This window comes from Lemur catta, chromosome 3 (genome assembly GCF_020740605.2).
Source record: "Lemur catta isolate mLemCat1 chromosome 3, mLemCat1.pri, whole genome shotgun sequence".
In the NCBI taxonomy this organism is placed as follows: domain Eukaryota; kingdom Metazoa; phylum Chordata; class Mammalia; order Primates; family Lemuridae; genus Lemur; species Lemur catta.
This window is the reverse complement of record NC_059130.1, coordinates 120324014-120351582: the sequence shown is the minus strand read 5'-3', so window position 1 is coordinate 120351582 and position 27569 is coordinate 120324014. Positions and strand designations below refer to the sequence as shown.

Genomic DNA, 27569 nt, shown 5'->3' with positions numbered 1-27569 from the left:
GGCGAAGGTCACGGCGGGAGGAGGCGCGCGCCGCCGCCCCGCGTCCTGCCTGCGGCCCGCGCCACGGCCCCGTCGCCGCCGCCGCCCGCAGTCCTCCGCGAGCCATGGAAGGAGTGAGCGCGCTGCTGGCCAGCTGCCCCACGGCCGGCCTGGCCGGCGGCCTGGGCGTCACGGCGTGCGCCGCGGCCGGCGTGCTGATCTACCGGATCGCGCGGAGGTGAGTGCGCGGCCCGGCCCCACGCGGCCCTCGGCGCCGCCCCGTCGCCCGGGCCCGCTGCTCGCCTCCGGCCCGGCCTCTGCACCGCGGAGGGGCCCGCGGGGGCCGCGGCGGGGACACGCTGCTCGCGGACGCGCGAAGACCCGCTGTGCGCGCCCCCGGGGCCAGTTCGGATTCCCGGTCGGGAAGCGGCGGGGGAGTCTGGGTGGGGGCGGGAACTCCGGCAGCGCGGGTGCGGGCTGGAGCGGCGGCGGCGCGGGGGTTGTAATTTCTTCCTTCCGGGAGCCCCGGGCCACCGCAGCCTGCGGGAGAGCGAGCGCGGGGTCGAGGCCGAAGCTCTCCTGGTCTTCGGCGGCACGTCGAGGGTGGTAATGGCTGGCGCTCACTCGGGCATTTTTCTGCACGCCTGGAGCCAGCCCAGTACGGAGTCACAACTCCCGCTTCCCCTAGAGAAGCCGAGGGACAGTGAGGCCACATGAATTGTTGTTATTAATTAGAAGAGTCAAACGATTTGAACTGAAGAATCCTGTAGTGCTAACCCCAGGCTAGAGCTCCCAGAGGTGCGGGAAGCCTGAGATACCTGAGGGCTGGGGCCCTCAGCGCTGCCCTGGGCTCACAGGTCCTGCAGACCCCTGTGTTCAGAGCTGGCCTCTCTTGTCGACCTCCATGTCCAGGGATAAAAGGGTGGTGACCTCTTGCTTCAGCAGGGCTGCATTTCCTCACCTGATCCACCTTCCCAGGAGACACGGAGAAAAGTGGGGTTGTAAGGACACCTCTAGAGCCAGAGTGGGTGGTTTTGCAGCTTCAGCAAGGGATGTGCGAAGCTCAGGTCTTAGGTGAAGGGAGCAAAGGAACTTGCCCACACGCACCCAGCAGCAAGTGTCGGAGCTGGGATTTGAACCCTGGCAGTCTGGCTGGTGGCTGTTCTTCCTTCACTGATACCGTGTACTGCTTCTCTTCCCAAGGGGGAAAACAGAAAAAGAAGTGAGAGTGGTTGAGTCACAGAGGCTTCCTGGAGGAGGATAAGGTGGGAGGGACATCAGCTGTGTCTGGAGGACTGAGGAGGCAGGCAGCTGGGGATTGAGCGAGTCCCTAACCCAAGGGTCCCTGACAACCCAAGTCTCTCCATGTCCCAGCTTCTGCCCCATTTCTGAAAGCTGGAGGGGCGTGCAGGACCAGCTGGTCCAAACCGGTCATTTTATACACAGGGGAACAGAGACGGGAGATTTGCTCAGATTCCCAGAGCATGTTGACAGCAGAGCTGGAGCCCCATTTTCTTCTGGAGTGATGCTGCCTCTCAGCAACCCAGAATGAGGGAGTGTTGCCCCAAGGACCGGAGCCTGGGTGAGGGCATAGTATCCAAGCCGCACACCGTCTCAGTTGTGTTTAGCGAGGCTGGATTTGGACTGGGTGGCTCCCTGTGCCACAGTCGTCCATGTCTTGGGCTGTGGCTGTTCTCAGGCATCCAGCCTCCCCTTCCTGGCCCGCTAGCCACAGCTTTTTGTCTCCAGGAGATAGGGCCTTGGAGAGGTGTTGTGCAAGCTTGTGCAGTGGGAGCTAGGAGGGTACCTGGAAGTCCTTTCATACTCCTGGGCGACACCAGAGGGTTGTGATGCAGCATTGGGACTGTTGCTGTTGGCTGGGCAGAGAAGGGCCAGCCCCTGCCAGGATGCTCTAAAATGTCCTCCTAGAGCACTGGGTTTCGCCTGGAGGTCATAAATTGCCCACTGTCACAATTCAGAAGCACCACTAGTCTGGCAAGAGGCCCTTCTCCCTCCACTGACAGTGAGGAAGCATTGGCTCTGGCCACAGCACTGGTTTTGGATGACCCGCGGGAGGGCATGTAAGGAGAGTTGTTTTTGGAAGGCGACTTGGCTGGACAGGTGTTTGCAGGCTCAGCACAGAGATGGCAGAGGGCAGGAAAGTGGCCCCCAGGAGGATGTGAAGCACCCTCTTGGTGCTCCAGGTCAGTTGCGTCCTGTGCTGTGGGACTGGCTGAGGTGCTGGGAGAGGAAGTCCCTTTGCTGAAGGGCTCAGATCCTCCCAGAGCCTCAGTCAGGGCTGACCCCTGGAGTCCTCTCGCCCTGTCATAGTTATCGACGGGAGCAGCTGACACATCAGCGCTGATGTGCCATGAGCACTTGCACGCTGCCACTTTGTGAAACTGGCGGCAGCCACTCAGGGTCTCCTGTTCTCCTCATTTTACAGTTAAGGAAACCAAGGCTTGGGGAGGTTGGGCTGCCTGCTCCGCATCATCCAGCTGTTCAGTGGCAGATCCCTGCCTCGTGCCAGCTCTTCAGCTGTCAGCCAAGCTTTACACCCTCGGTGCTTCTCTGCACCCACTTAGGGTCACATTACACTCCCCTGGGCTTGCTCACCCCTGCACCCAGGCTGTCGTGAGGCTTGTAGCTTCCTAGGCTCCCCCTCCCCTTGACTCTGCTGCTTGAGTGTGTCCTTGTTCCTCATCACATTGTGTCCAGGACTCATCCTCTGGAAGCGCACCCCTGCTCTTGTCACCCTCTGCACATCTGTTGGTGTTTTTTGAGATTGTCTACTTTCTAGCATCTGGGGACAAAGAGGATGCAGCCTCCCAGGTTATGCAGCAGAGCCTGGTGCTGGTGTTCAGAGTCCCCTCTGTGGCCCCACTCGCTCTCCCAGTACTGCATGCTCTCTCAGAGTTGTGATCCCCTCTGTCTGCCTTTTGCTGTCCTGGTGAGCACAGCTGCTCTTTAGGGCGACTGCAAATGCCCCACTTGTTGGCCTCTCTTCTGTGGCATCTGTCACCAGCTGCCCTGTGAGGTCGTCATTCGTGTCCTTGTGTCCAGGTCAGAAGTGGAGCGTCTTGCTCACTTTTGCATCTCTGCAAGCCTATCGTGGTGCTTGGTAAACTGATCGAATGATTTGCCCTCTCCGGGCTGGGGTCTGTCCCCAGAGGCGTGGGTTGAGGGTTTTCTGTCTCGGTGTTGGAGGCATTGCAGTGGACTTAACGTGTTTAGCTTTGAGGCTGAGGCCAAAGACCCATTGGCTTCTGGCAGTGCTGAGTTGTGTTTTGGTGCCACTGTCGCTAAAGCCCTTTCTCCAGTCCTGCCAGTTAGATGAGACAACATGTGTTGTTCACCAGAAGAGCAAATGAGGAGTCACCTGTGACACTGTCCTGGGATGTCCTCTTGGTTCCCTGCCGGGTGCTGACCTCTGGCTCCCTTAGGGAACCCCCAGCCTGACTTTGTTTCTTTTCTTTTTTGCTTTTAGAGACTGGGTTTCATTCTGTCACCTAGGCTGGAGTGCAGTGGCCCAATCGTAGCTCACTATAGCCTTGAACTCCTGGGCTCAAGCTGTCCTCCCACTTCAGCCTCCCAAGTAGCTGGGACTACAGGCACACACCACCATGCCAGCTAATTTTTTTAATTTTTTGTAGAGACAGGGTCTCAGTGTGTTGCTTAGACTGGCCAACTGTTACAATCTTTCAGAACCCCCACTGGGGCCAGTACACAGTGCCCAAGGTCGTGAGCAGTGTGTTAGGCCCCTCTCGAAGAGGCCATGCTCTTCTCAGGGTCTGGGGGACATGCTGGCCTGCTACGCCCCCCGAGCTCCCCAGGGCAGGGACCCAGCCCCATGCAGTGCCTCCTCCACGTGGCACAGTGCTGGGCACACAGAAGGTGCCCAAACCCTGACCAAGGACAGACTCTTTTTCACCTGTAGAGAATGGTGAGATGTTAGGGCAGGAGCTTTGTTTTAACTAAATGTCCGTGTTCAGGGCTGGTGGAGTGGTGGTGTTACAGGCACATGTCCATCTTTTTTTCCCTCAACGTGTTCTGGGATGGTGGAGGGATGGGTATGGAGCATGAAACTGCCCTGGCTCCTTCTGGGGGGCCCACCTGCCCGGGGCTGCCTGAGGCCTCCCCTGGGTCCCCAGGAGCTCAGCATCAAGGTAGCAGGAGCTCGGAGAACAGCTGTCAGATTCTCCCACCCACCTACCCACTTGTCCTGTGGGCCAAGTTGCTGTCCTCCCAGAGCCTGGACCTCTCTTGCCTGTGTTATAAGGACATTGTCTTGTCACCTCAAACCTCATCCATCAAGTGGTTTATCCCAGAGCCAAGCTGGGGACAGAGGTTGGCTTGAGGGAGAGAGTGAGTTGAAGAGTTTATGAGGGAAACTTGCGTGCATTTCCCTGAGCAAAAACAGGGCCCAGGCTAGGCTGGTGTGGAAGAGATTGGCCCAGATGCTGCCTTGACAAGCCGGAGTGGAGGCGCATACGGGACTGCACCAGCCTGTCCTGGGGCCTTTGAGCTGTGAGATGGGCTGTGGGGTTAGATGGTGTTTTGCATTCGCTCGTGTGACTGACTTGAGTCTCTGGAAGGCCACAGCGCTGGCACTGGGGGTGGGGGGGCCTGAGGTTCGTACCCAGCACCCCATTGTGGCTCCCTCGTCCATCTGCCTCTTGGGGCCTGCACGGACTCTCAAAGGAGCCGTGGGAGAGGACGCCCTGGCAGGTAGAGCCACTCGAGAGCACCCCTGCACCCCCGCCCCACCCGAAGGGATTACCAAGGGCTGAAGGTGACGGGAGCTGGAGCTGCTGGCCCTGGGGACAAGGGCTAATCCCTTGCCTCCTTTTCTTGCCACCGCTTCCAGGGCTGCCCATTCTAAATGCGTGCAGCCATTTCCTTAGCAACAGAGCTGGAGAGTCAGAGTGAAACATGACTTCCGAGGGCGGGCAAGCAGGCTTCATGGCGGGCTCCTTGGACTGAAGCCACAGTCCCTGCTCACCTGTCATTGGTCCCCTGGGCAGGCTTAAAGGTTGGCCTTCCCTTTCAAACAGAGTAAGAGGGCTGAGGGCCCTTTGTGGGGATGGAGGGGCCCATCACCCAAAGGCAGTTGAGTGCAGAGCTTTGTCCCAGGCATGAGGCTCCGGGGTTGGGGGTAGCTGGGGGTGAGCATATGAGAGAGGTCCCAGCCAGGTCATCACCCATCAGGACACGCCTCCATGAACAGTGACAAAGAGGCCTGTAAAGCAGGTACAAATTAGCACAGAGCAAGCCAGTGCTTAATTGCCCAGGAGAGCCGAGCGCGGGCACTGCAACAGAGCAGGCTTCCAGGCCTCCTGCCACGGCCGCGTCGGCGCAGGGTGAAGCTGTGGGAATGCGAGCGCTTTCCTGCGTTCTCTTGTTGGATCCTCACGGCAGTGAGGGCAGGGCAGGGACTCTCAGCCGCCCCATCCAGGAGGTGAGGGAATGAAATGGAGGCTGCCATGAGCTTGCGTGCACTGCCCAGCGTCTGGCTCGGTTCCTCGCTGCTGCCTGCTGGCTCCGAGCTGCAGACAAGACACGGCAGTCCCTGGTCCACCCTGAGGGCTTTGGCCTGAGCCGGGGACAGCGGTGTGGTGAGGCTGCAGGGCCTAGTTCCGTTTCCTCTTCTCTGTCCAAGCCTCCCCTCTCCCACGTAACTACGGCTTAAGGGGCACTTACTCCAGGCCAGGCGCTGTTAGGCACTTCCCAGAGCGGTCCCTTGTGAGGGAGATGCTCTTGTCCCCAACTGACAGGTGATAAGAGGACTCCCTGGCACCATCAGTGGAAGAGAGTGGTGGGGCAAGGCCAGGTCGCAGCAGCGGGTCAGGAGCTGGAGCCCAACTTCCCAGAGGCCAGCCTCCCCAGGGATGGGGTCGTGACAGAACAAGCACCTTTATGTGTCTTCTGTCATCACATCCTTGTAACATGTGGAAGCCGTGGGTGCTCCCACTTTACAGATGTGGACACTGAGGCTAGGAGGGCAGGAATTTCCCGACGCACATCTACAAGTATTCAGAGCCAGGGACTCTGGCTCCCAGAAGCATGGCTCCATCCTTTCTCTGAGCAGCACCTCAGGACAAAGAGGCCAGGGGGCTGTGTTGTCCAGTTCTGTGGACAGTAGGCCATCTGTATGTGGGGGGGTGGCTGCCGCTCTGGCGGGGACCCAGGCAGTACCCCAGAGCTGGAGGAGGACAGGACAGGGCCCAGGACTCCAGCACCTGCTACCTGTCACCTATATTGTGTCTAGATTTCTGGGACTGGAGGGGTTTGCTGGGCTGTTGCTGTGTGTCTCCCCCAACCCCCACCGTGCCCCACAGCCAGCAAGGCGCGTGCAGGGGGCCCAGAGCATAGATCCCCAGTGTCTGAGCCAGGATTATCCCGGAGGCCCCACCTGTCACCACACGTGTGGTCAGCAGGCACCACTGGGGGCCTGCGGCCTTGTATCCTCCGCCAGGGAGAGTTGGCCCCCAGCTGAGCAGCTGTCACTAGTCCCCACCCCTCAGCCTCCTTGGTGCTCACACTCCTGGGGACTCTGGGAAGCAGGGGGGCTCCTTTCCATCTGGAAACTCCTCCGGGAGCACCACTTCTGCAGCCTGGGAGCTCGTGGGGAAGGGGCCGTCCTGGGGCCTGGCTGGCCCTGGGGGGCTGGTGGCCCTGGGTCGTCCTGTGGGCACGCTGGAGCCTGGGGAGCCTCTGGCACCTCTGGGGAGGTGCTTCGCCTGGAGGCCGAGGAGCCCGAGTTGGCTGTGGCTGGCCGCCTTGTTTGGCCCTGCTGGGTGGACACAGCAACATGCAGCTTGAGTTCCTCACCCTCAGCCATTGTTTCCTCTTCCACCGGCCTGCGTCTCCAGCTGGGAGCCCCTGGGTCCTGCCTTGGGCACCCGTTCCCTGGCGGCCCAGGGGCAGGCCATGGACGGGCCCCGTTGAGCGGCCATCAAGGTCTTCCAGGCTGACCCCACTCTTTCCTCGTCCCCAGGATGAAACCAACGCACACGATGGTCAACTGCTGGTTCTGCAACCAGGACACGCTGGTGCCCTATGGGAACCGCAACTGCTGGGACTGCCCTCACTGCGAGCAGTACAATGGCTTCCAGGAGGTACAGGCGGGTGCTGGTCCACTGCCTCCTGGTTGGGCACCCTGCGGCAGCCTGGCCACCCCAGAGCTGGTGGGCCCCACACCCCCTCCTCTGCCGGGCCTGAGCAGGGTGCTTCACCCACCTCGCCATGGTCGACACACCACTGCCCTGGTGCCACATCCTCATTTGAGGAGGAGGAGCTAGGCTAAGGGAGCTGTCTTGTCCCAGGGAGGTGACTTGTCAAAAGTCACACCACTAAAATGGGCACATTTGGGGTTCACACCCAGATCTTTCTGGCTCTGCATCCCATTCTGTGTATTAGCTCAGGGTTAGCAAACCTTTTCTGCAACAGGCCAGGGAGTATTTTAAGCCTTCCAGGCTGTATGGTCTCTGTCACAGCTGCTCAGCTCTGCTGAGCCACCGTAAATAATACATGAATGAATGAGCCTGGCTGTGTTCCGGGAAAACTTCATTCGGAAAACAGGCAGCCACTCCATGGCCATGGCCCGCCCACCCCTCCCTAGACCCAGGTTTGCGGGCTGAGTTCGAAAGTGGCGGGGTTCTAAGGACCGTGCCCGGTAGCAGGGTGTGGGCGGGAGGTGGGCTCCGTGCCCTGCTGTGTGCTCAGGCTGGGTGGCTTGACTTGGCATCTGGGCCTTTGGGTTCCCTACGAATGTCTTTGGAAGAAAAGCTGCTGCTGTTGCATGTGAAAAAGAAAGAATGGAATGCCTGGGAGCCACCATCACTCCCCGGGATGTCCCTGCATGGGGCCCCTGGCACCAAGCCCGAGCCAGCCGGGGAGGCTCGCCTGCTGACCGCGAGTCCCGCCCTCCTCTCCCAGAACGGCGACTACAACAAGCCGATCCCTGCCCAGTACATGGAGCACCTGAACCACGTGGTGAGCAGCTCGCCCAGTCTCCGCGACCCCACGCAGCCGCAGCAGTGGGTGAGCAGCCAGGTGCTGCTGTGTAAGAGGTGCAGCCACCACCAGACCACCAAGATCAAGCAGCTGGCAGCCTTCTCTCCACGCGAGGAGGTGAGGCCGGGACAGGGAGGGGCCTTGCTGGGGTGGGGGTGCTTAGAGCAGCTGAGGGGACAGGCACGTGTGCAGGGTGCTGGCTGGGCACCACCTCTGGGCCTCTGGCCCCAGCTCCGCCAGACAGCAGCTTTTCTGTCCCGAGTGCCCAGCAGGCCCCCCCACCCCCGACCCCTGCCGGCCACACATTCCAGGGTGTCTTAGTTCTCTCGTCTCAGTTGTAGCCGAGCTGCTTCTCCCGGTGTCTTGTGGTCCCTGTCTGGTTCCAAGCCTGGAAACGCCGTGGAAACCCCAGTGCCTACCAGTCCAGAGGGGTTTGTCTCTGGGCCGAGGGAGGTAGGGACCTTGGGCTCCAGCTGGGGCCCTGTTGGACCCATCCTGTCCTCATCCCTCTGAGTCAGTCTTGCTCGTTGGCAGCCTGGGCAGTTTGTTCTGAGAGTTGGCAGAGAGTGCTGCTGGCTTCTAGGAGAGGAAGGAAGGTAGCTGGATGCTGCTGAGAGGCTTGGCGTTAGGAGTTGGGCTGAGCTCGGAGCTTCGCCTCCCCTGTGCCCACCATGGAGCCCAGGAGCACTGTTACCTGGTTACTCTTGTCCACCCCACTCCCCCACCCCAGACCTCAGCCAGCTGGGGTCCTGTGACCTCAAGAGGCAGATCCCAGGTGAGACCCAGAGACACTGGCTTTCCCAGGGTCCATCCTAAGAGGGAAGGAGAACAGGTGAGCTCAGACCAAGGCAGAGAGAGCTGGGGAACGTGCAGAAGGGGAAGGAAGGTGTGACTCAGCAGCCAGGTGGCTTTCCTGGAATGCTCAGTCCCAGCAAAAGATCACACCGATGCTCCTCCCGGCCACTGTGGACTGAAATGTTTGGCTTTCTTGGAAACAGGGAGGGTGAGGTGGGATGGGACTTGACTTCTAGGCTGTTCCGAAAGCCTAAAGAACCCTCTGCCCCCACTAAGGCCCAGGCCCAGGCAGGAGCTCTCTAGTGCATTTCACACCCTCAAGGCTTCAGGGTTGTCTGTGTGCCCACCTTGCCATACAGAATGAGCAGAGCGGGCAACAGGTTCAAAGGGGACCATGGTCACCTCCTTGTGAATCTAAGGTCCAACCTCGGTTTAGATGGTCAGCTCAGCCGCCTCCTCTGCCCCCTGATACCGAGCCTCCGTCCCTGCAGGGCAGGTACGATGAGGAGGTGGAGGTGTACCGGCACCACCTGGAGCAGATGTATAAGCTGTGCCGGCCGTGTCAGGCGGCCGTCGAGTACTACATCAAACACCAGAACCGCCAGCTGCGCGCCCTGCTGCTCAGCCACCAGTTCAAGCGCCGGGAGGCCGACCAGACCCACGTGCAGGTTTGAGGCGGGCTCCACGGGGCACCTCGGGGATTGAGGCCTGGAGTTTGTATGGGAAACCCTCTCAGAGGGCTGGGCCCCAGTGACCAGAGGGCAGCTCTTCAGAGCTGACACCCTTCTCCTTGGGGAAACAACCTGCCCGTGGGGCCACCTTCCCACCCTGCCCCCCAGTTCTCTTCATGTCATTATCCAGAATAGATGACCCCAACGAAGAGTGACCAGTATCATCGTGAATTCCTTATTTACGCATCTGAGCGTGGGGTTGGGGGTGCCTTGCTGTATCTGAGCACTTCCTGACACTGTTGCATTCATTCCTCATAGCAACCTTTGTGGTACCCTCTTAGCTGCTGGGACCCCGTTTACAGCTGTGGAAACCAAACTCAGGGAGGCTAAGAAGCTTGCACAGGGCCACACATAAGGCCATGTACTTGGTGTGTGGTGACACCAGGATTTGAACCTGGCTAAAACTACTAATTTTTATCACAGTACTCAGTAAGTGGAATATTCTGGTTTTTAAAAATCAGATACAGTAGCAAGTAGTTTTAGAAGTAAAAACTACCCCCTCGAGTCCCCAGATACGTGCCCTGAGTCTAGCTGGTGTGTGGTTTCTAGTCTGCGGCTGGACCTCTAACCACACGGCTGTGCTGCCACTGCCCGGTCCTTGGACCTTTGGTTCTCATTCTGACCACCGTGTTCCTGGTCTGAATACCTTACTACTGTGTTTTTAAGTTTAACTTTTGCCAGAGTTATCTGTACATTTATGTCAATTCCAGTTAAAGTCACTATAGCGATTTTTGGTGAGAACATGGCAAAATGATTGAAACATTTATTTGGAAGCATAAGGTCCCCATGATAGGGAGGAGACTTCCGTAAAAGGAGAGCGTGGTGGGCAGCCTGCTCCCCCCGCAGAGCGGGCCCCGCGGGTGCAGATCCAGGGTGAGACGGGCGTTGGAACCAAGCGGCGCCTTTGAGCAGAGCCCGAGTGTGGGAAGAGGGCGCCTGGTGGGATCCCTCAGTGCAGAGTGGCACCAGGAGTGGCTGTGGGTGGCTCTGTGGCCATCTCACTGACCTGCCTCTCTCCCTCCTTCTCAGAGCTTCTGCTCCTCCGCAGCAAAGGCCCCGGCCCAGGTCATCCTGCTCCGCGCCCTTGCCTTCCTGGCCTGCGCGTTCCTGCTGACCGCCGCGCTGTATGGCAGCAGTGACTCCTTCTCCCCAGGGGCCGCCCTGCCCCTGGCCCTGCCACCTGGTGGCAATGGCTCTGCCACACCAGACAACAGCAGTGCCCCTGGGGCTGAGGGCTGGCGGCAGCTGCTGGGCCTGCTGCCCGAGCACACAGCAGAGAAGCTGCGCGAAGCCTGGGCCTTCGGGCAGAGCCACCAGATGGGCGTCGTGGTGCTGGGCCTGCTCACCTGCCTCCTGGCCATGCTGCTGGCCGGCCGCATCAGGTGGGTGTGGGGCCGTGGGCACGGGTGGGCTCGGGGTCTGTGTGCTGGGTGGCTGCCTGGGGGCAGGAGCCAGAAGGCCCTGTTGGGAGCACAGCCCCAGGCTGAACCTTTCTCTGTAGCTGGAGCAAGACTCAGTCCCTATTTTCTAGGGGCTGGGAGTCGGGCAAGCCAGGTGGGACAGCAAATGCCCTCAGGGGGCGGTGGCACTCAGGCCAGCTCACTACTTACCGCTGCGAGCTGGGGCCCAGCCGCCCCGTTTCTCTGCCTCAGGCTCCTGTCTGTAAAGTTGGGGTGTGGTAACCACCTGCCCCGTGGGCTGTGGCGGCTCACGTGGGGTGCTCCTGAGCAGGAGCAGGCCCTGTGCGAGTGCTGTGTCCACATCACCCACCACTCCTCACAGTGATTCTGAGGGAGCTTTTCTTGGCCCTGTTTTACTGGCGCACGGAGCCGGGCAGTGTGTGAGTGTGGAGGGATTCTGAGGCCCGCGCTCTCCTCCCGGCTCCGGATTCCGCCCTCTGAGCAACGCCAAGAGGTCTTGCCCTGCGCGGGGGCTCACCCGCTGCTCTCCCTGCAGACTCCGGAGGATCGATGCCTTCTGCACCTGCCTGTGGGCCCTGCTGCTGGGGCTGCACCTGGCGGAGCAGCATCTGCAGACGGCCTCGCCCAGCTGGCTGGACACGCTCAAGTTCAGCACCACGTCCCTGTGCTGCCTGGTGGGCTTCACGGCAGCCGTGGCCACAAGGAAGGCGACGGGCCCACGGAGGTTCCGGCCCCGAAGGTCAGAGAAGCAGCCGTGACTGCGGGGGGAGGACAGACGGACGGACAGGCCCAGGCTTTGCCCCAGCCCGGAGCAGGGCACCTCTCTGTCTTGCCTCTTACCTGCCTCACTCCCGCCCACCCCCAGCTTAGAGCCCGGGTCCTGGCCCAGCCCCTCAGCCTGCCCCTCTTTTCCTTTCCGGCACCGCCAAGCCATCCCCAGGTGTCCTGTAGCTACTCACCACTGCCGTCACCTCTCTGGCCAAAGACCCTTCGCTGCCCCAGTGACCGGAATGTAGCCAGCACCCACACAGCCTGCCTCTGACCTGTGGCTTCCAGCGGGCAGCTCAGGCACCCCTCCTCTCGCCACAGCCTGTTCCTGGCTCTGACGCCGCTGGAGAGGGGCGTGGGCCTGCTCTCTGCCCCTCTGCGCTCTGCACAGTGGCTGCAGGCTGGGCCCTTGGTGCATGCCCTGACCACTCAGGCTGCTTGTCACAGCAGGTGCTACTCAGCAGAGTGACGGGCCAGAACAGTCCGCCTCCCATCCCTACATAGAACTTCTGGTCTGGTGTGCCACCATGGTTCCCCCACAGTGCCCCCTTGCTGGGACACCTGCAGGAGGAGACCTGCCCCTCTGGATCCACTACTCAGTGCCCTGCTCCAAGACCTTCTTGAGACCCCATGATCCCTCAGCCTCCTCCCCGGGAATGGAGAGTACAATTCTTGGGCCCAGTCTGGCCTTGACCGTGAGCTTGTGGGTCGAGACCCCTCCCAAGGTGGACAGTAGAAAGTCCTGCTTCTTGTGGTCAGCAAGTTTGCTCTTCATAGCCAGGCTGTGGTGGGAGTTTGCCTGCCTGGAGGAGTCTTGGTCTTTCCTTTCTTCATCAGGTAGTCTCTGAGCACCGCCGTGGGCCAGGCAGAAAGAAGCAGGCGTGCGTGCTCTGCCCCCGAAAGGCGGGACCCCTTTCCTGTTAGCTGGAGGCTAGAGTTGGGCCGAGGCTCCCTCTGGAATGTGCTTGTTGGCCCTGCTCCCCCTTAGGCCTGCGGTGTCCCGTTTCCTCCACTCACCCCATAGGATGCCCAAGGTCAGCACAGATAAGGGGCCCAAGGGACACATAGGGCCTCGCTGACACCAAGCCATTGTCATCTTGTCCTTCTCTGGCCTATCACGGCCTATCACAGCCTCCCCCAGCCCCTGGCAGAATGCCCAGGCTGCATGTCTCTGTGTGGCTGCCACAGAGCCCACACAGCCCAGCCTTACTCTGCCCCAGAGTCAGGTAGGGGGTCCCCGTGGGGGGTACCCAGGGGTGCAGCCTCCCAAAGTCATGCCCCAGGGGAGGCCACAGACCTGCTGGGCAGTAGCTGTGCTCTGCTGGGCAGGCCCTTGCCTTTCCCAGCCTCAGTTTACAATCTGTGGAATGAGAGGTGGGTCCTTTCCAGGGCCCACGGGCATGAGGATTGTATGAAGTGGCGTGTGAGGACACACTTTGGAAATCGAGGTGCCGTCTGCATGCGGGGGGAGTTCCCATCCTGGGGGCTACATCCAAGGGTCACAGCCAGAGTGGGGGACCAAGAGCTTCCCCCACCTGGCATGTTGTCCTCTGGTGGCCCCAGAGTGTGCTGTACGCTTCCTCCAGGCCCCATGCGTCCTGCCACTTGTCACTCGGAGCATAAGTTCCCCACCCCCAGGCATGTCCCAGAGTGTGCCAGCTCCTCCACCCTGTGCTCTGGGGCCCAGGGGAGGCAAAGATGACACGTGTGTGAGGGTCACACCCAACGTCCTGGGTCTGAGGAGGCAGGTAGGTGGAGGTGCCCTGGTCAGCTCCGCACGGAGCCCCGCAGGGAAGCAGAGAGTGGTGCCTGGGCCCTGCTGTTGTGAATCCACCACGTTTGAGGGTCCTAAGAGGCCACCCCAGCCCCCAAGCCCCAGCGATTGGATAGTAGCCTGTACCCTGCGCAGCACCCGCACATGGTGAGCCCAGGTGGGCTTCTGTGGCCGATGAGCTGTGTGACTTCAGACAAGGCCGTGTGGGCTCAGCTTGCTGGGCTGTGGAGGCTAGATGAAAACCCCTCTGAAAAGACCGGGACGGGGCCGAGTCCCGTCGGCTCAGCGGTGAGAAGGGTGGGGTTGGGCCAGAGCAGCCTTGGGTGGCATGTCTGGCCGCCTGCCTGCCCTTTCTCCCCACCTCCCACCAGCAAAAAGAGCCTAAGAGAGAAAAGGAGGCGGCAGGCAGCAGGTCAGGAAAGGGGGTCTGTCTGCCATGCATGCCATTGTTCGTGTCTCAACTCCTGTTCTCGAGGAAGTTTTTGACAGTGTGACACTAATTTCTGCTTTTCTTGGCATTGGATAGAAGCAGGACATCTGTGTGTATGTGTGTATTTAAATTAAATTATTTATAATAACTAGAACCAGCTCTTGCTGGCCAGCATCCCCTGCTAAGTAGACGTCTCTCCTGCCCTGTGGTGGGGTGTGGAGGGACATCTCATGAGATGGCCGTCATCAGAGCAAGGATTCTTGGCCTTCTTAGAGTTTTGTGTGACTTTTTAAAATTACCCATCTGTCCCTTAAAGTTTCATCACTTGGAGAAAATGCCAGCACCTTGTGACGTTACTGGAGGGAGTGTGGGCACCACTGCGCTTTGGCTCATTGCTGGGAATGTGGCACCCCTGCCAGGGACTTCTCTCTCCCCTGCCGGGGTCGGCAGTCAGTCCTTCCAGGGTCAGGGTGGGATCATCCTAGGTGCGGGGTGACTGTCCCTGAGACAAGAGCCAGGTCTTCACCCTCCAGGTCTGGGATCCCCCCCGGGCCGAGCAGCCTCCCCAGGGACACTTGCCTGGGAGCAAACCACCAGGACGTACCCTCCATGCCTGCCCCAGCCTGGCCCAGGAAGGAGCCTGTGTCCTTTCTGTCCATGACTGTCACCGAGTCTCATCTGTCTCGTGTAGTAGAATTGTGGATAATTGTCTAGTGACCCTCAAAGCACTGTAACCACCGCTTCTGGCGTAGATGTCGTGTTCTGGATGCTGTGTTTTCAATAAATGCCTCTGGGGCCCTGCTTTTACCCGTTGGCGTCAGGTGCCGCGTCTTTTTTCTGTTTTCTTCCACTTCTTCAGGAAGGCTTCTCTGGCAGGCCTGGGGGTGGTTGGACTTTGGGCGCGTCCGCAGGAGTCCGCCTGGGGAGTCAGGATTGGGAGCTGGAGACGATGACGCCAGGCGGCTGTGGGGGCCCAGCTCTCCTCGCTGGCCTTGCCGGATCATGCCTTTCCTGTCTCAATAAACTGCTGCTTAAAACCTAGTCTTCTCTCTCCTTCCACTCTTGACTCGGACTCGGACTGGGATGGAGAAGACCAGACATCTCCCCCCAGAGTCACCGTCCTGAGGTGGAGGCACAGGCTTGGGTTCTCAGCTTTTAGTCCCTCTCTGAGACGTGGTTTGGGGGTACAGGGCAGTCTTGGGGGGCCTCTCACCCGAGGAAATGTTGGTACCTTTGAAGTTCTCCAGAATCTGACGGAGATTGGGCTCCTTTAACCCTTTAACCGGAGGAGGCTCTCTGGGGGGGACCCTCGGGCAGAGCAGAACCCTCCCTGCCCGGCCCTGAGAACTCACAGCTGGCGCTTTAAGAGGACCTGCTCTTTGAGTGATGTGATTGTGTCTCCCAGCCAGAGGGATCAGGCCGCCAGAGGACTCCCCATGGCACCTACATTTTCAGTGGCACCAAAATTGGGAACAGTACCTGTGCCAGGTGGCTGGGAGACTTGGGTTGGGAGCACTGGGGCAGCCCCAGGTGAACAGGAGCCGGGCGGGGTGGGGAAGCACTGGCGACGCCCAGCAGCTCCTCCTGGAGCTGGCCCTGGAGCCAGGAGTTGTTGGGCCCAGCTGGCCGCTTCTGAAGCCCACAGCCCGCTGGGACCCTCTGTTCTCCCTGCGTCCCCAGCCGGCCAGCCTGCTCCCATCGCCCTTGGCTGGCTCCTGGCTGTGCTGTGTGCTGCCCAGAGGTGGGTGGGCACAGGAAGGCCAGCGCAGAGCCCTGCTGCCATCTGCTGGAGGGGCCTGGCACCAACTCTTCTCCCATGGAGGGTCATGCATGATCAGAGCAAGTGTCCAAAGGCCCCTGCCACTCCTTCACTGCCCCTGCAGTGCCTGAAAGTGTCGTCCTCCTCTGGACCATTGCCTGAGGTAGCATCAAATTCTAGAATGACAACACAAAATATTATTTTCTGTTTAGAGGTGGAACCTTTCCCAGAGTCTTAGGGGCAAGGTCAACAGGGGAACGAGGGTGTGTCCAGCCTGGGGCCCGGGTGACCAGGCGAGCGAGGGTGTGTCCAGCCTGGGGCCCCGGTGACCAGGCCCTTCTGCTTGGGCGGAGATGCGTCCTGCCTTGATCCCCATGTTCCCCAAACCCTCGGCCTTATGTGTGGTCCAAAGTCTAGGTGGCCTCCTGGTGGTACCTTGGAAGGCATTAAAAAGGTCACGATTCTTCAGGAAGTCAACAGCTGACCCCATGCTTTACTTATAAACCTTTTTCTAAGGGGAAAATGGCTGGGAGACTGGTGGCATGTGGCTTGGCTGGTGGTCCCCAAGCATTGGGTGGTGATAGGCACGGTACCTTAGCCAGCTCCGGCTCACTGCAGGGCCTCAGCCACCCTGCCCCTTCATCCGACCATTGTCTGCTGGGCTCATTTGTCCCTTGGCACCGAGGTAAGGCTGGACCCCCACAGCTCCGTCCGGATGGCGGACTAATGTATTAACCGCCTCTGTCCCTCTCCCCTCCGTAATCAGGTGCCTTAATCAGAAGCATGGTTGACGGTCTGGCGTGGGGCCATCGGGTCCTGTTGTGTGATTTGTACCATCTCGAGTTAAAGAGACACTGTCACCTGTCTTTCGGGCAGCCGTGTGGTTGTTCACAGGTCTTTTCTAAGTCTGAGTTAGGTGTGTGTCCTGGGAGAGCCTCTTCCAGGGGGTTCCAGGGCCTGGCTGCTCCCCCCACTCTGCTCCACCAGGGACTCTAGAGGAGTCTCCAGCATCCAAGGCAGGAGGCAGCCTCCCGAGGGCAGAGCTCCAGTGGGACTTCCAGGAATTGTGCCCTGGGGAGCAGGGGGCTCCCAGAGCTGTGCTGGGACCTCAATTCCTGAGGTCCAGGCCCGTCTGGGAGACCAGCCAGTGTGTCTCTGAGCTCGGATGCTCTGTCCGGAGGCTCTGGGCCTGGGACAGGAAGTGGCAAGAAGGAGTCCAAGTCTCTTAATCTTCACTGAGTGCCTGGAGTGGGGCTGGGCATTTGTTTCAAGGCAAAGGAGTTGGCTTGAGGTTGGCAAGGGCGACAGTGTCACTTTAATACCGAGGTTCGTAGTGGAACTAGTTTGCTGTGAGCTGAGGGGGTCGGAGGGGGCATGCCGGGAGGGCTTGGTCACGCTGGCACCTCCCAGCCACCCGATCCTAATGGCACGAGTGTGGTCGGACTGCTTTTCCGCTTCAACTAATGCACGCCCCCACTGGGACCCCGACTCAGGCCCCCATCTTGCACCGTGGGAAAGGGCTTGGGCCCTGCTGTGTAAGGCTGCTTCCAGAACCTTCCAGGCTGACCCTCTTCCTCTCCCGCGCCCAATGGGCCCTTACAGGTACTTCCCAGGAGACTCTGCTGGCCTCTTCCCCAGCAGCCCCAGCCTGGCCATCACTTGCCCGAGCGTCGGCGGCTCTTCACCATCCTTGTTCATCCCCACCCCGCCCGGCCTCCTGCCCCTTGCCAACCAGCAGCTGTTCCAGTCTCCCCGACGGGCCTCCCCCTCCTCACTGCCAGGCCGCCTCAGCCGGGCCCTCTCGCTGGGAACCATACCCTCTCTGACCCGAGCAGGTGAGAAGTGCGCAGGCGCTCGCGGACAGGCGGGTTGGGGGCTGCTGGGACAGGGTTATGGTGGCGCACAGCGGGGGTAGTGCTCCCGCCACACTGACAGGCAGGTCTGGGCTCAGGGCCTGGTGCAGCCGCACAGGAGCTGCCCTCGACCAAGGCTCCTACCTGCCCTGAGCCTCAGTTTCCCCACAAAGAAACGGGGCTAATAGTAGAAGGCACCTTGTGGGCAGTTGTGAAGGTAAATGAGATGACATTTAATGTGTTTCAAGGGTACCTGGCACCCGTGGGTGCTTGGTAAACATATGCTCACTGGGCTTTGTCTTTGTTGTTTTTTAAGAGACGGGATTCCGCTTTGTCGCCCAGGCTGGAGTGCAGTGGCGTCATCATAGCTCACAGCAACCTCCAACTCCTGGGTTCAAGCGAACCAACCTCCTGCCTCAGCCTCCCAAGCAGCTGGGACTACAGGCGCGCACCACCACGCCTGGCTAATGTTTCTATTTTTTGTAGAGATGAGGTCTCATTATGTTGCCCAGGCTGGTCTTGAACTCCTGGCCTCAAGCGATCCTCCCACCTCGGCCTCCCAAAGTGCTGGGATTACGGGCCTGAGCTTTGTCTTTTACTACAGTTCTTACCATTCTGGCTGCTGCTGTTGGACTGAGGTCCTGGGGACTGGAAACGGTGCCCTGAGCCTTTCCATGGGGTCTGAGCGAGCAGGGCCGCCATCCAGGTCAGTCGCGTTTGTCGAGTGCTTGCTGCTCGTGGCCCTGAAAGGACCAAGACCTGGGCCCTGTCTTAAGGCACTTTGCCTCATCCCTCACCTCTCCCAGCAGGATCTTCTAGGAAGTCAGTTGTAGACAAAACACAAAGTTAAACATACCTGGAGGTCCACGAGTATTCTGTGACAAACCTCTTGACCTCTGGGAAGCCATGTGGCATATACGCGGTTGCCCCCACTCTTGGTGGTATCTCTTGGGGGCTGGCTGGCTGAGTACCAGGCCTGATGCTGGGAGTGCCAGGGGGCTCAAAGAATGTGGGTGGCATCACAGTTAACCCAGCTCCTCATTATTAATTCATAGTCACCAGGCTTAGAAATGTACAGTCAGGGTCTTGTTTAAGCCTTTCAACAACTCTGCCATGCAGGGCCCTTGGCTCCTGGTCAGACACCCCTCTGAGCCTCAGTTTCCCTCTGTGGCTTGCCCAAGGTCCTGCTGCTGCTAAGAACTAGGCTTTGAGCCTGGGCCGTCTGAGGTGTGCAAGTGAGTGTCCCCTGAGGTGGAGGTGGGTCACCTTGCCAGCAGGGACGGCTCACTGGAGGCGATGGTGTCTGAGCTGAGCGGGAGGGAGGCTTTGAGGCCCTCAGGTGGGGCGAAGGTTCATTGCTCCTAGGACAGAGATCGGATTCTGGATACTTCTCTGTGACCGAATACGAGCCCAGTTGCTGGGGAGAGCGGCCACTGCTCAGCAGTGTTCCTAAGCCCCTGCCTGGCGCCAGGCCCAGCACATGGCTCAAGGGATGGTAGCAGACAAGTCATAGCCAAGGCCTGGCCTGGTTCAGGCCCTGGGTGCTGAGGGGCCTCTGTGGGTGCCCCGTGAACAGCACCTGGGGTGAGGGGACCCCCAACATGGGGACTGGGGAGGCCCTGCAGTTGGGGCTCTTTTCCCAAAGTGTTCTCTGGAGCCCCCATCAGGCTCTGGGACAGGGTTTGAGGCCTCGGGATGGGGGTGGCCCCCGGGTGCAGCTCAGGTGCAGACCTGATCCCAGTGAATCATTCCACAGGGACTTGACCTCAGAGGAGAGCAATTCCTGGTCCTTGTGTTTCCCGGAAAGTAAATGCCAGGTTGAAAATCAGAACCCCAGGCTCCGCCCCACCACCCACCCTTCCTCTGGAGAATACCCCTCCCTGCTGCCAAGGGTCTTTTGGCCCCGCCTCCTGGTCTGACAGAGGTGAAATAAGGAGCACAGACTTGGGGCCACATGGTGGTTCCTCCAGCCTCATCGTCACCCGAGGCGAGTAGTGTTACCTGCCAGTGTCCTGTTCCCCATCCAGGACTGGGGCTGGTAATGCACACTTCATAGGGTGCCATGAGGATGACACGCGAGAGACCAGGGTGCCCAGAATGGCCACATCCACTGGGAGTAGCCCAGCCGAGCCCCTTAGTCCCGGCTCGTGCGTGTGCCTCACTGCACCCTAATCTCTTCCTGTAAATGGGGCCCTGTGCCTCCGGGGCTGTGGTAGGATGAAGTGAGAGCAGCCCACGAAACGCCTGGAGCAGGCCCTCAGCAGGTGTGGCCGCTCCTGTGACTCTGGGGGGAGACGGATAGCAGAGGCCTCGCTCTCGCCTGTGGCCAAAGGTCAGGCTGTGTTGCTTGCACCCCAAGGTGGGTATTAGGATGGTTTTGCTTTTCCCCTAAGCAGAGATGTCCCTCTGTGTTTTCAGGGGGCCCCAGCCTGGCAGCTCTTGAACAAAACTTGAGATGGGGGAGGAAACTGTGCAGCGGGCGCCGGGAGCAACCCTGCCCTGGGCCCGGCTCCTGAGGACTCTGTGCACTCTGACCGAGGCTGGTAGCACCGGGACTTCCATGTCAAGCCCCTCGGGAGGAAAAGGTGCCAGTCCCAGGACCAGTTCAGGCCTCTGGGTTGGGGCTTCCCACCCGCTGAGAAAAGGGCATCTCCCTGTTGAGGCTCAAGGCGAGGGCACAGAACGGCCCGTCCGAGCTGGCAACAGGGTTCTGTGGGGTGCAGGCTGGTCTCAGAATGCCTGGCGGTGGGTGAGACCCTAAAGTCTCCATTGCCAGGGTGGGTTAGAGGGACAGCTTCTTGCAGGTCTTTGGCTCACTTAACCAGGAGACCAGGGCTCAGGGCTCTGGCCAGGGTGGGGCTTCCCGCCTCCCCCTCCGTCTCCCCAGCTCTGCTCCTCTGCCGGGGGCCTCCTCCCTGCGTCCTGCAGCCCATGCCCAGCAGGAAGCCCTCCCCCAGCACCCACAGGATGGGTTCTGGAAGGACTCTGATCGGGGCGCCTGGGTTATGTGACCCCCCCCCCTTACCCAGTCACATGTGCTGGCCGGGGCTGTGTCCCTGGCCTGGTGGGGGGAGGGGCAGGCCGAGCACTGTGACCCATGTGCTGGGCCAGACCCTTCAGAGCCAGCCCATGGGGGAGGGAGCAAGACCACCCCCAGCACGGCTCCTTCGGCTCTCAGCCGGGCACTTGGGGGGACGTGGAGGTGTGAGATGCCCCCGCCCTTGGGGTGCGTGTGATTTAGGAAAAGACAGTGTATTTGGCGCTCCTGGGGTCCCGCACAGGCAGCAGGGACTGCGATTAGTAGAGAAAGTGGACTCTAGGTGGCCGGGAAGGCGGGGCCTGTGGAAAGAAGGGCACAGAGTGAGGAGTCGGGTGTGCCCAGATGCCGGCTCCCCATCTCCTGCCGTGAGCTTTGGTTTCTTCATCTGCCAAGTGGGGGTGCTCCCAGCGTACCTCAGACAGCATCTCAGGGGTCAGATGAGCGCCTGTGCTTTTGTGAAAGCAAATCTATAGATGACAAAGGTTGTATTTTGGCAGAACATCTGCAGGAGCTGTGGGGAGGGGCAGGGGTGGAGAGGGCGGGCTCCCCCAGCCAAGGCCTGACATGTGCCACGTTTCTCGTTGGTCCCCAGACTCCGGCTATCTGTTCAGCGGGAGCCGCCCACCGTCTCAGGTGTCCCGATCTGGGGAGCTTCCTGTTGCAGGTGAGGGGAGCGGGCTGGGAGGAGGGGCGGGAAGCTGCCTCGTGCTCAGTGGTTTGCGGCCAGATGGGCCCCAAATGTATGTTCAGATTTCAGCCCTGGGCAAGTGACTAACATGCTCTTGCCTCAGTTTCCTCTTGTGTGAAAAAGGGCTATAGTTATTAGGGTCAGATGATGCCACGCTGCCATTGTTACCAACGATTGTGGACAGAGGTGGGACATGCTCCAGGGGCCGGCCGCCAGCAGGAGCTTGGGTCAGCTGACCTTGAGTCTCCGGAGTTTGCGCCTGTCTGTCCTTGCTCTCAGCTGAGGAAGGTGCCGGGTGCTTTGGGTAGAAATGGAGGGCGGGGGGACATGGCTGAGGCTCCATGATCCCCCCCCTCCCTCGGGTGCCTGGTGGGGCGCAGACCCCCCCTTGCTTAGGCTCCCGGCAGGGCTGCCTCTGCCCCTCATCTCTGCACGACCCGTCCTTTCTTCCTGGGTCGATAGAGGAAAAGCACCAGGACAGAATGGCATACAGCACGCGTTCTGTGTCAGTCGCCCACGTTCATGTTATTGTCATTGCTGTTTTTGTCATCCTCCCTCCAGATTACTTCTCTCTGCTGTCGGGGAGCTGCCCCTCCTCCCCGCTGCCTTCTCCAGCGCCCTCCGTGGCTGGCTCGGTGGCCTCCAGCTCTGGGTCCCTGCGCCACCGCAGGCCCCTCATCAGCCCTGCCCGGCTCAACCTGAAGGGCCAGAAGCTCCTGCTGTTCCAGACACCGCCCGGGGAGGCCCCCACCACCCCCAGCAGCTCGGATGGGCACTCACATCACAACGGCAGCCTCTTCGCCATGGAGCCGCCCCCGCTGCCCCGGAGGCAGCGCGTGCTGGACACGAAGCACACCGTGGGTACGGCCTTTGCCGGCCCCGCAGGGCCGTGGGAGTGCCTCTGCAGCCAAGAGGCCTTCGAGTGCAGCCGTGGGGCCCGTCGTCCGTCGTCCTTGCTGTGGCGAGCCTGTGTGTCACTTCCAAGCTCAGACACCCCCGGTCTGGCTCTGTGACTGGAACCCTCTAGGACATTGCCCTCTACTGGCTGATTTTATTTTCTTCTTTTGCACTTGACCTTCAGGGTCCTCTGTTCCTTGGGACTGATTGAAAACACATCACGCACAGCCAGGCTGTGTCTGGTCACAGGTTTTTTTTGCTCAAATGGTGCTGTGCTACACAGCATTCAACATGTTTAATGAAGCCCCAACCTTTAAAATCTACACCTTCCACATGAACTTGTGAATTTCCTGTGTCTCCTACACAGTCGGCAGATCTGGCCACACTGGGCCTGGATACTGGCTGACAGAGGTGACAGCACAGGCGGGGTCCGTGTCCCAGGCTCTGCCACCCCTGCCCCATCGTCGTCCAGGGCCTGTTGGCATTTGAATTTGCAGCTCCTGATCTAAAACCAGCCACCCCCACAGCCGCTGTGCATCCGTGATCCATAGAAGAACCTGGGCCCTGCTGCCCTGGGGTCGGGGGAGTGGGTTGTGACAGGCTGGCTCACCATTTCTGAGCACTGCCCTGGGATTGGAAGTAGAGCCGCGGCATGTCTGTCCCCAGGGGCAGCTGTGAGCAGCACTGAGATACACACCCTTCTCTCTGCAGACGTGAGATCACGGCCGGAAGGAGGCAGCGCCTGCAGCAGCCGCTCCATCAAGAAAGAGGACGACTCGTCCCAGTCGTCCACCTGCGTGGTGGACACCACCACCAGGGGCTGCGCAGAGGAGGCCGCTGCCTGGAGAGGTCTTCACCCCAGTGGGGGCTGGGGGTGCGGGGCTCGGGGCCGAAGCCGCCATCTCCTGGTAGAGGCAGAGCACCGACAGTTACAACTTCGGTCGCTCAGCTGCACTGGCCGCATTTCAAGTGCTCAGCGTGGCCTGTGGCTGCTGTAGAGGACAGCACAGGCACCGAGGACTGCCGTCACGGCCACAGGTTCTTAGAGAACCTGGGCACACTCAGGGTGGCTTAGCGCGGGGGCCGCGGCCTGTGTGGGCATGCACAGCTGCCTGGTTCAAACCCCGGCACCTCTGCTCGCTGAGCAGGCACAGGGCACAAGCTCAGCTCGACACCCGTTACTCCTCGCTGGGAGGGGACCAGGCAGATCAGCAAGTGGGGCTTTTCCTGAGAAGATCGTTTTGATCTGGCTCTGGAAGCCAGTGCTGCACCTGGCTCAGGTGGGGTCTGCGGTGGTGGCCCGGCAGCGTGAGGCCATGGTGACAGTGCAGGCTCAGGCTTAGGGTGCATGGACCTGGGCCAGCTGCTCATTAGCTCAGGGGCCTGGGTAGGGTGCTCCTCCCCTGAAGTCCCTATGTCCTTGTCTGTAAGAAGATGTCACAGTTACCCTTCGTTGTCCAGGTGCAAGCATGTAACAGCCCAGCCCAGGGCCTGCCTAGTGGCTCAGGCGAGGACACGCCTTCCAGGGCCAGGGTTCAACCAAGTGACTTGGGCAGGTCTTTCCTGCTAGGGAGGTCTTTGGGCCTCCAGAAGAACTGGGGGGGCATCCCAGCCTGGGGAGCACCCTGGGTGGGGCCTGGAGGCCTTTACCCCCTGCATCGGGGGTGGGGGGCTGGGGGTTGCAGCTCAGCCGCACCCCATGTGCGTCTCTGACCAAGTCTTTCTCTGCACTCGCAGGTCGTTTCGGCCCCTCCTTCGTCCGGGGCCTCCTGGCCGTGAGCTTGGCCGCCAATGCCCTCTTCACCTCGGCGTACCTGTACCAGAGCCTGCGCTGACCCGCTGTTGCTGACCCGCAGAGGGTAGCGCCTGGTGCATGCTGTTCCCACCACTGCCAGCCTCAGAGCCCTCCCTGGAGGGGCTGCTGCCCTGGCCCCCGTCTCCAGGGCCCTTGACCTTGCGGGACTGTGAGCCGCTGCCCTCAGGACGCCCGCGCCTCCTCCCCTGACAGACAGCTGGGCTGAGTGTGGGTCTGGGGTCACACTCTCTGCCCGCCCGTCTCCTTGGCTGACATCGGTTGTGTGTTTGGTGCTGACACTCTGACCCTGAAGCCAGGGATCCCCAAGGGCTGCGTGACCCTGGGGCCCCGCCTGGCAGGGCACAACACTACTGTAACCCAGCAGCCCAGGCTGCCCTGGACCCTTTGCCCACGGGCTGTGCTCACATCATCGTACTGTATCCCCTGGGGGAAGGGAGAGGGACAGCCCCTGGGCCACACCATCCTCACCCTGCCTGGGGGGAGAGAACCTCCCTTGGGTGGCCCCGAGGAAGGGTGTCATCACCCCACGGCGAGGGGCACCTGGTGTTCTCAGAGCCCCTGGGTCTCGGCAGCCAGGAGCCCAGCTGCGCCTTCAGGCCCAGTATGCACACCTGCCCTCCCCCTCCCCTCTGGCTCCCCTCTCCTGCTGGGTACACCCCTGTTTTGTGACCTCTGGTGACCTTCCCAGGAAGCAGCCCCATTTTCCCAAGAACACAGCCCAGGGCCTACCTCACCCCGTTTTTCCAGGCCTGGCTTGTTGGCCCCTCTGCCTTGCCTCAAGCTGTAGGGCAGGCGGGGTGGGGTGGGGCTTCAAGTCTTGGATACGCTGGACCCCTCCCCCACCCTGCTGGGCACCTGGCTCCTCTCAGCCACTGAGACCCCACTGTCCTTCCCTTGTGTTCTGTCCCCACTGGGCTCCACGTGACCTCTGCCTCCCAGGGCTCCCCACTGGCTTTCTTTCCTGCCCACTGCCCTTGGTCCCACCACTGCCCTCTGGCTAACGCTGCCCCGGGAGGAGTGGGCAGGTCTGGGCGGGGCAGCGTGTGTGTGTCCGTGCAGAGTCTGTGCCACCGGGGGAGGAGTCGGCTGCCACGGTGAGTTCTGAGACACGGGGGGTGGGGGGTCACAGGGGCAGGAGGAAGGGTCTTCACTCTGTCATTCAGGGATAAAGTTTAATTTTATTTTTCTATACATTTTGCCAGGTAAGGCATTTTGCTGATAAGCAAGATGTCCCCAATTCTCCCTGCTAGGGAGGTTTCATTTTTTTAAGCTTTGGGTGCTTTTTTAATAATTATTTTTAACGTGGGGAAGGAGATTGTGCTGACTACACTCTCCCCCTCCTCCCCACTCCTGTCCTGAGAGCTCCCCACGCTGTGCCCGGCCCAGGTCCCCCCAGAACATGGGGAGCGGGTGGGGGCGGGCCCGGGACTCAGTCCAACTGCCACAGATGGTTCCAACTCGGAGATGGTGCCTCTTGGTCCCCATTTGTACGGTGGGCGTGTGTGTCGAGTTTTTTAATTTTATTTTTTGCTGAACCAAACCAAACTCCATTCCCAAACACCCTTCCTTGCCGGCTCCTCTCACAGCCGGGCCGGCCTGGCCTCTCCTGCCCTGACCATGGTCCCGGCACCCCCGAGGGGCAGGGGACAGGCAGGCAGGAGGGGCTTTTGCTTTTGTCTCAAACAGAAAACACAACCTTATTTTTCTTTACAAAAACAGAAAAGGAAACCAAAAAAGATACAACCTTTGAACTGTGCCTTGCTTTCTGGTCTTCATTCTCCTCTGCTGGGGCTTGGGTTGAGGGGGGAAGCTCCCCTGCTCCCCTGCGGTGGAAGAGGCTTCATTCACTTCTTCAATATGCAGCTTGGAGTGGAGTCCCGGAGCGCAGGGTGACCTGACCGCTCGGAGGGGGCTGAGGGAGCTGGAGAGGAGACTCCTGCCCGGGGCGGGGGCTGGGCTGGAAGAAGGTTCCAGGCAGCAGAGTGGCATGAGCCAGGGGCAGGGAGTGCTCAGCTGGTCTCTTCAGCAAAGCCTGCCCCAGCCGCAGAGGCAGGTGTCAGCGTGTGACAGAGACCTTGTCTCCCCCGAGCCCACTCAGAATGGCCCTGTGATCCCCCAGCCTTCAGGTGCAGAGCCGGCACCGCCAGTCCTGGTGGGTCCCCCCCTGCCTGGCCGGGAGGCTGCAGGGGGTGAGGGTTTGGAGATGCACCAGCCCCCCGCTGAGGGGGGGTGCGGTGCAGGGTGGGGGGATGGTGAGGGACGGGCCTCCTGAGTGTCACAAGCTCAAGTTCTGGGGTCGGGCAGTCCAGTGACTGGGCTCTGCGTCTCTCTCGGCTTCACAGGATGGCCACCCAGGGCTGATAGGGGAACTTAATGCCACAGCAGGATACAGAGGGAGCCCCAGTCAGGGTGTCGCCCCAGTCAGGGTATCACCCCACAGGCCCAGTGCCCTCCAGGCAGGGGTGGGCTCCCAGAGACCACAGGTGATAGGAGCCCCACGGCAGGGCAGGTGGGGGTGGGGCCTGCATGTTGCACCCAGCAGCTGCCCCCAGGTGGAGCCACCAGCACATCTCTGAGTGCACCCACCCAGGGGTCCTGGAGGTGTTTCCTGGGGGGCTCATCTCAGTCAGTCCCTGAACCTGTGGCTCAAAACAAGTCAGACTCTCACCCAGCCCCTTCTCTAGGGCTCATTCCCCTTCCTGGTGTGACGAGGAGCAGTGGGGCACCGTCCCACTCGTGTCGTTTCCACAGGAGATCCTCCTTAAGGGTCTACATGACCTTGTCAACACTATCTATTTTGTTACAAAAGGGAAACAACGTTTACTGTGGAAAATCTAGAAATACAAGAGAGCAAAAAAAGAAAGTGCCCCACAATCCCGCCATTAAACCATTAAACTACCAGTGTCTGGTCTTTGTCCCTCTCCTTTTTTTTTTTTTTTTTTTTTTTTGAGACAGAGTCTTGCTCTGTTGCCCAGGCTAGAGCAAGTGCCGTGGCATCAGCCTAGCTCACAGCAACCTCAAACTCCTGGGCTTAAGCAATCCTCCTGCCTCAGCCTCCTAGGTAGCTGGGACCACAGGCACAAACCACTACACCGAGCTAATTTTTTCTATTTTTAGTAGAGACGGGGTCTTGCTCTTGCTCAGGCTGGTCTTAAACTCCTGACCTTGAGCGATCCTCCTGCCTCGGCCTCCCAGAGTGCTAGGATTACAGGCGTGAGCCACCTCGCCCGACCTTTGTCCCTCTTCTGTGGGCGCGTCCATGTGTGTGTTCCTTACAGAAATGGGGTCTCACTGTGCAGATCTTCATGTGACTTTCTCACCCGACAAGCCACGAAGGTGTTTCCCTGTCATTGAGCCTCCTCGTGGCCCTGAGCACCGAGGCTGGTTTCCCTTCCCCTGCTGCTCAGCTGTCCGCAGACGAGTTCTCTGCCCTTACAGCTGGGATGGCAGTGAGTCTCTGGGGTACCTGTTTTTCTCAAGCATCGAATTGTTCTGTCAAAGGCTTTTTGTGTGTTGCCTGGTTGCATTCCAGAAAGATAGAATTAGTTGAGTTTTTTGAGATAGGGTCTTGCTCTGTCACCCAGGAGTGGCGCAGTCATGGC

The 27569-nt window shown here is 60.2% G+C and overlaps 1 protein-coding gene across 1 annotated transcript; it reads left to right on the top strand.

Moving 5' to 3' along the window:
* Positions 1-91: 91 nt before the first annotated feature.
* TMEM201 (transmembrane protein 201) lies at positions 92-25841 on the top strand. Its single transcript, XM_045546200.1, has 11 exons — positions 92-217; positions 6977-7097; positions 7918-8112; positions 9282-9458; positions 10551-10903; positions 11478-11681; positions 17276-17508; positions 21159-21230; positions 21816-22115; positions 22863-23000; positions 23889-25841. Exons 1-11 carry the CDS (start codon positions 105-107, stop codon positions 23984-23986), a joined length of 2004 nt encoding a protein of 667 aa, XP_045402156.1. The 5' UTR covers positions 92-104; the 3' UTR covers positions 23987-25841.
* Positions 25842-27569: the final 1728 nt, after the last annotated feature.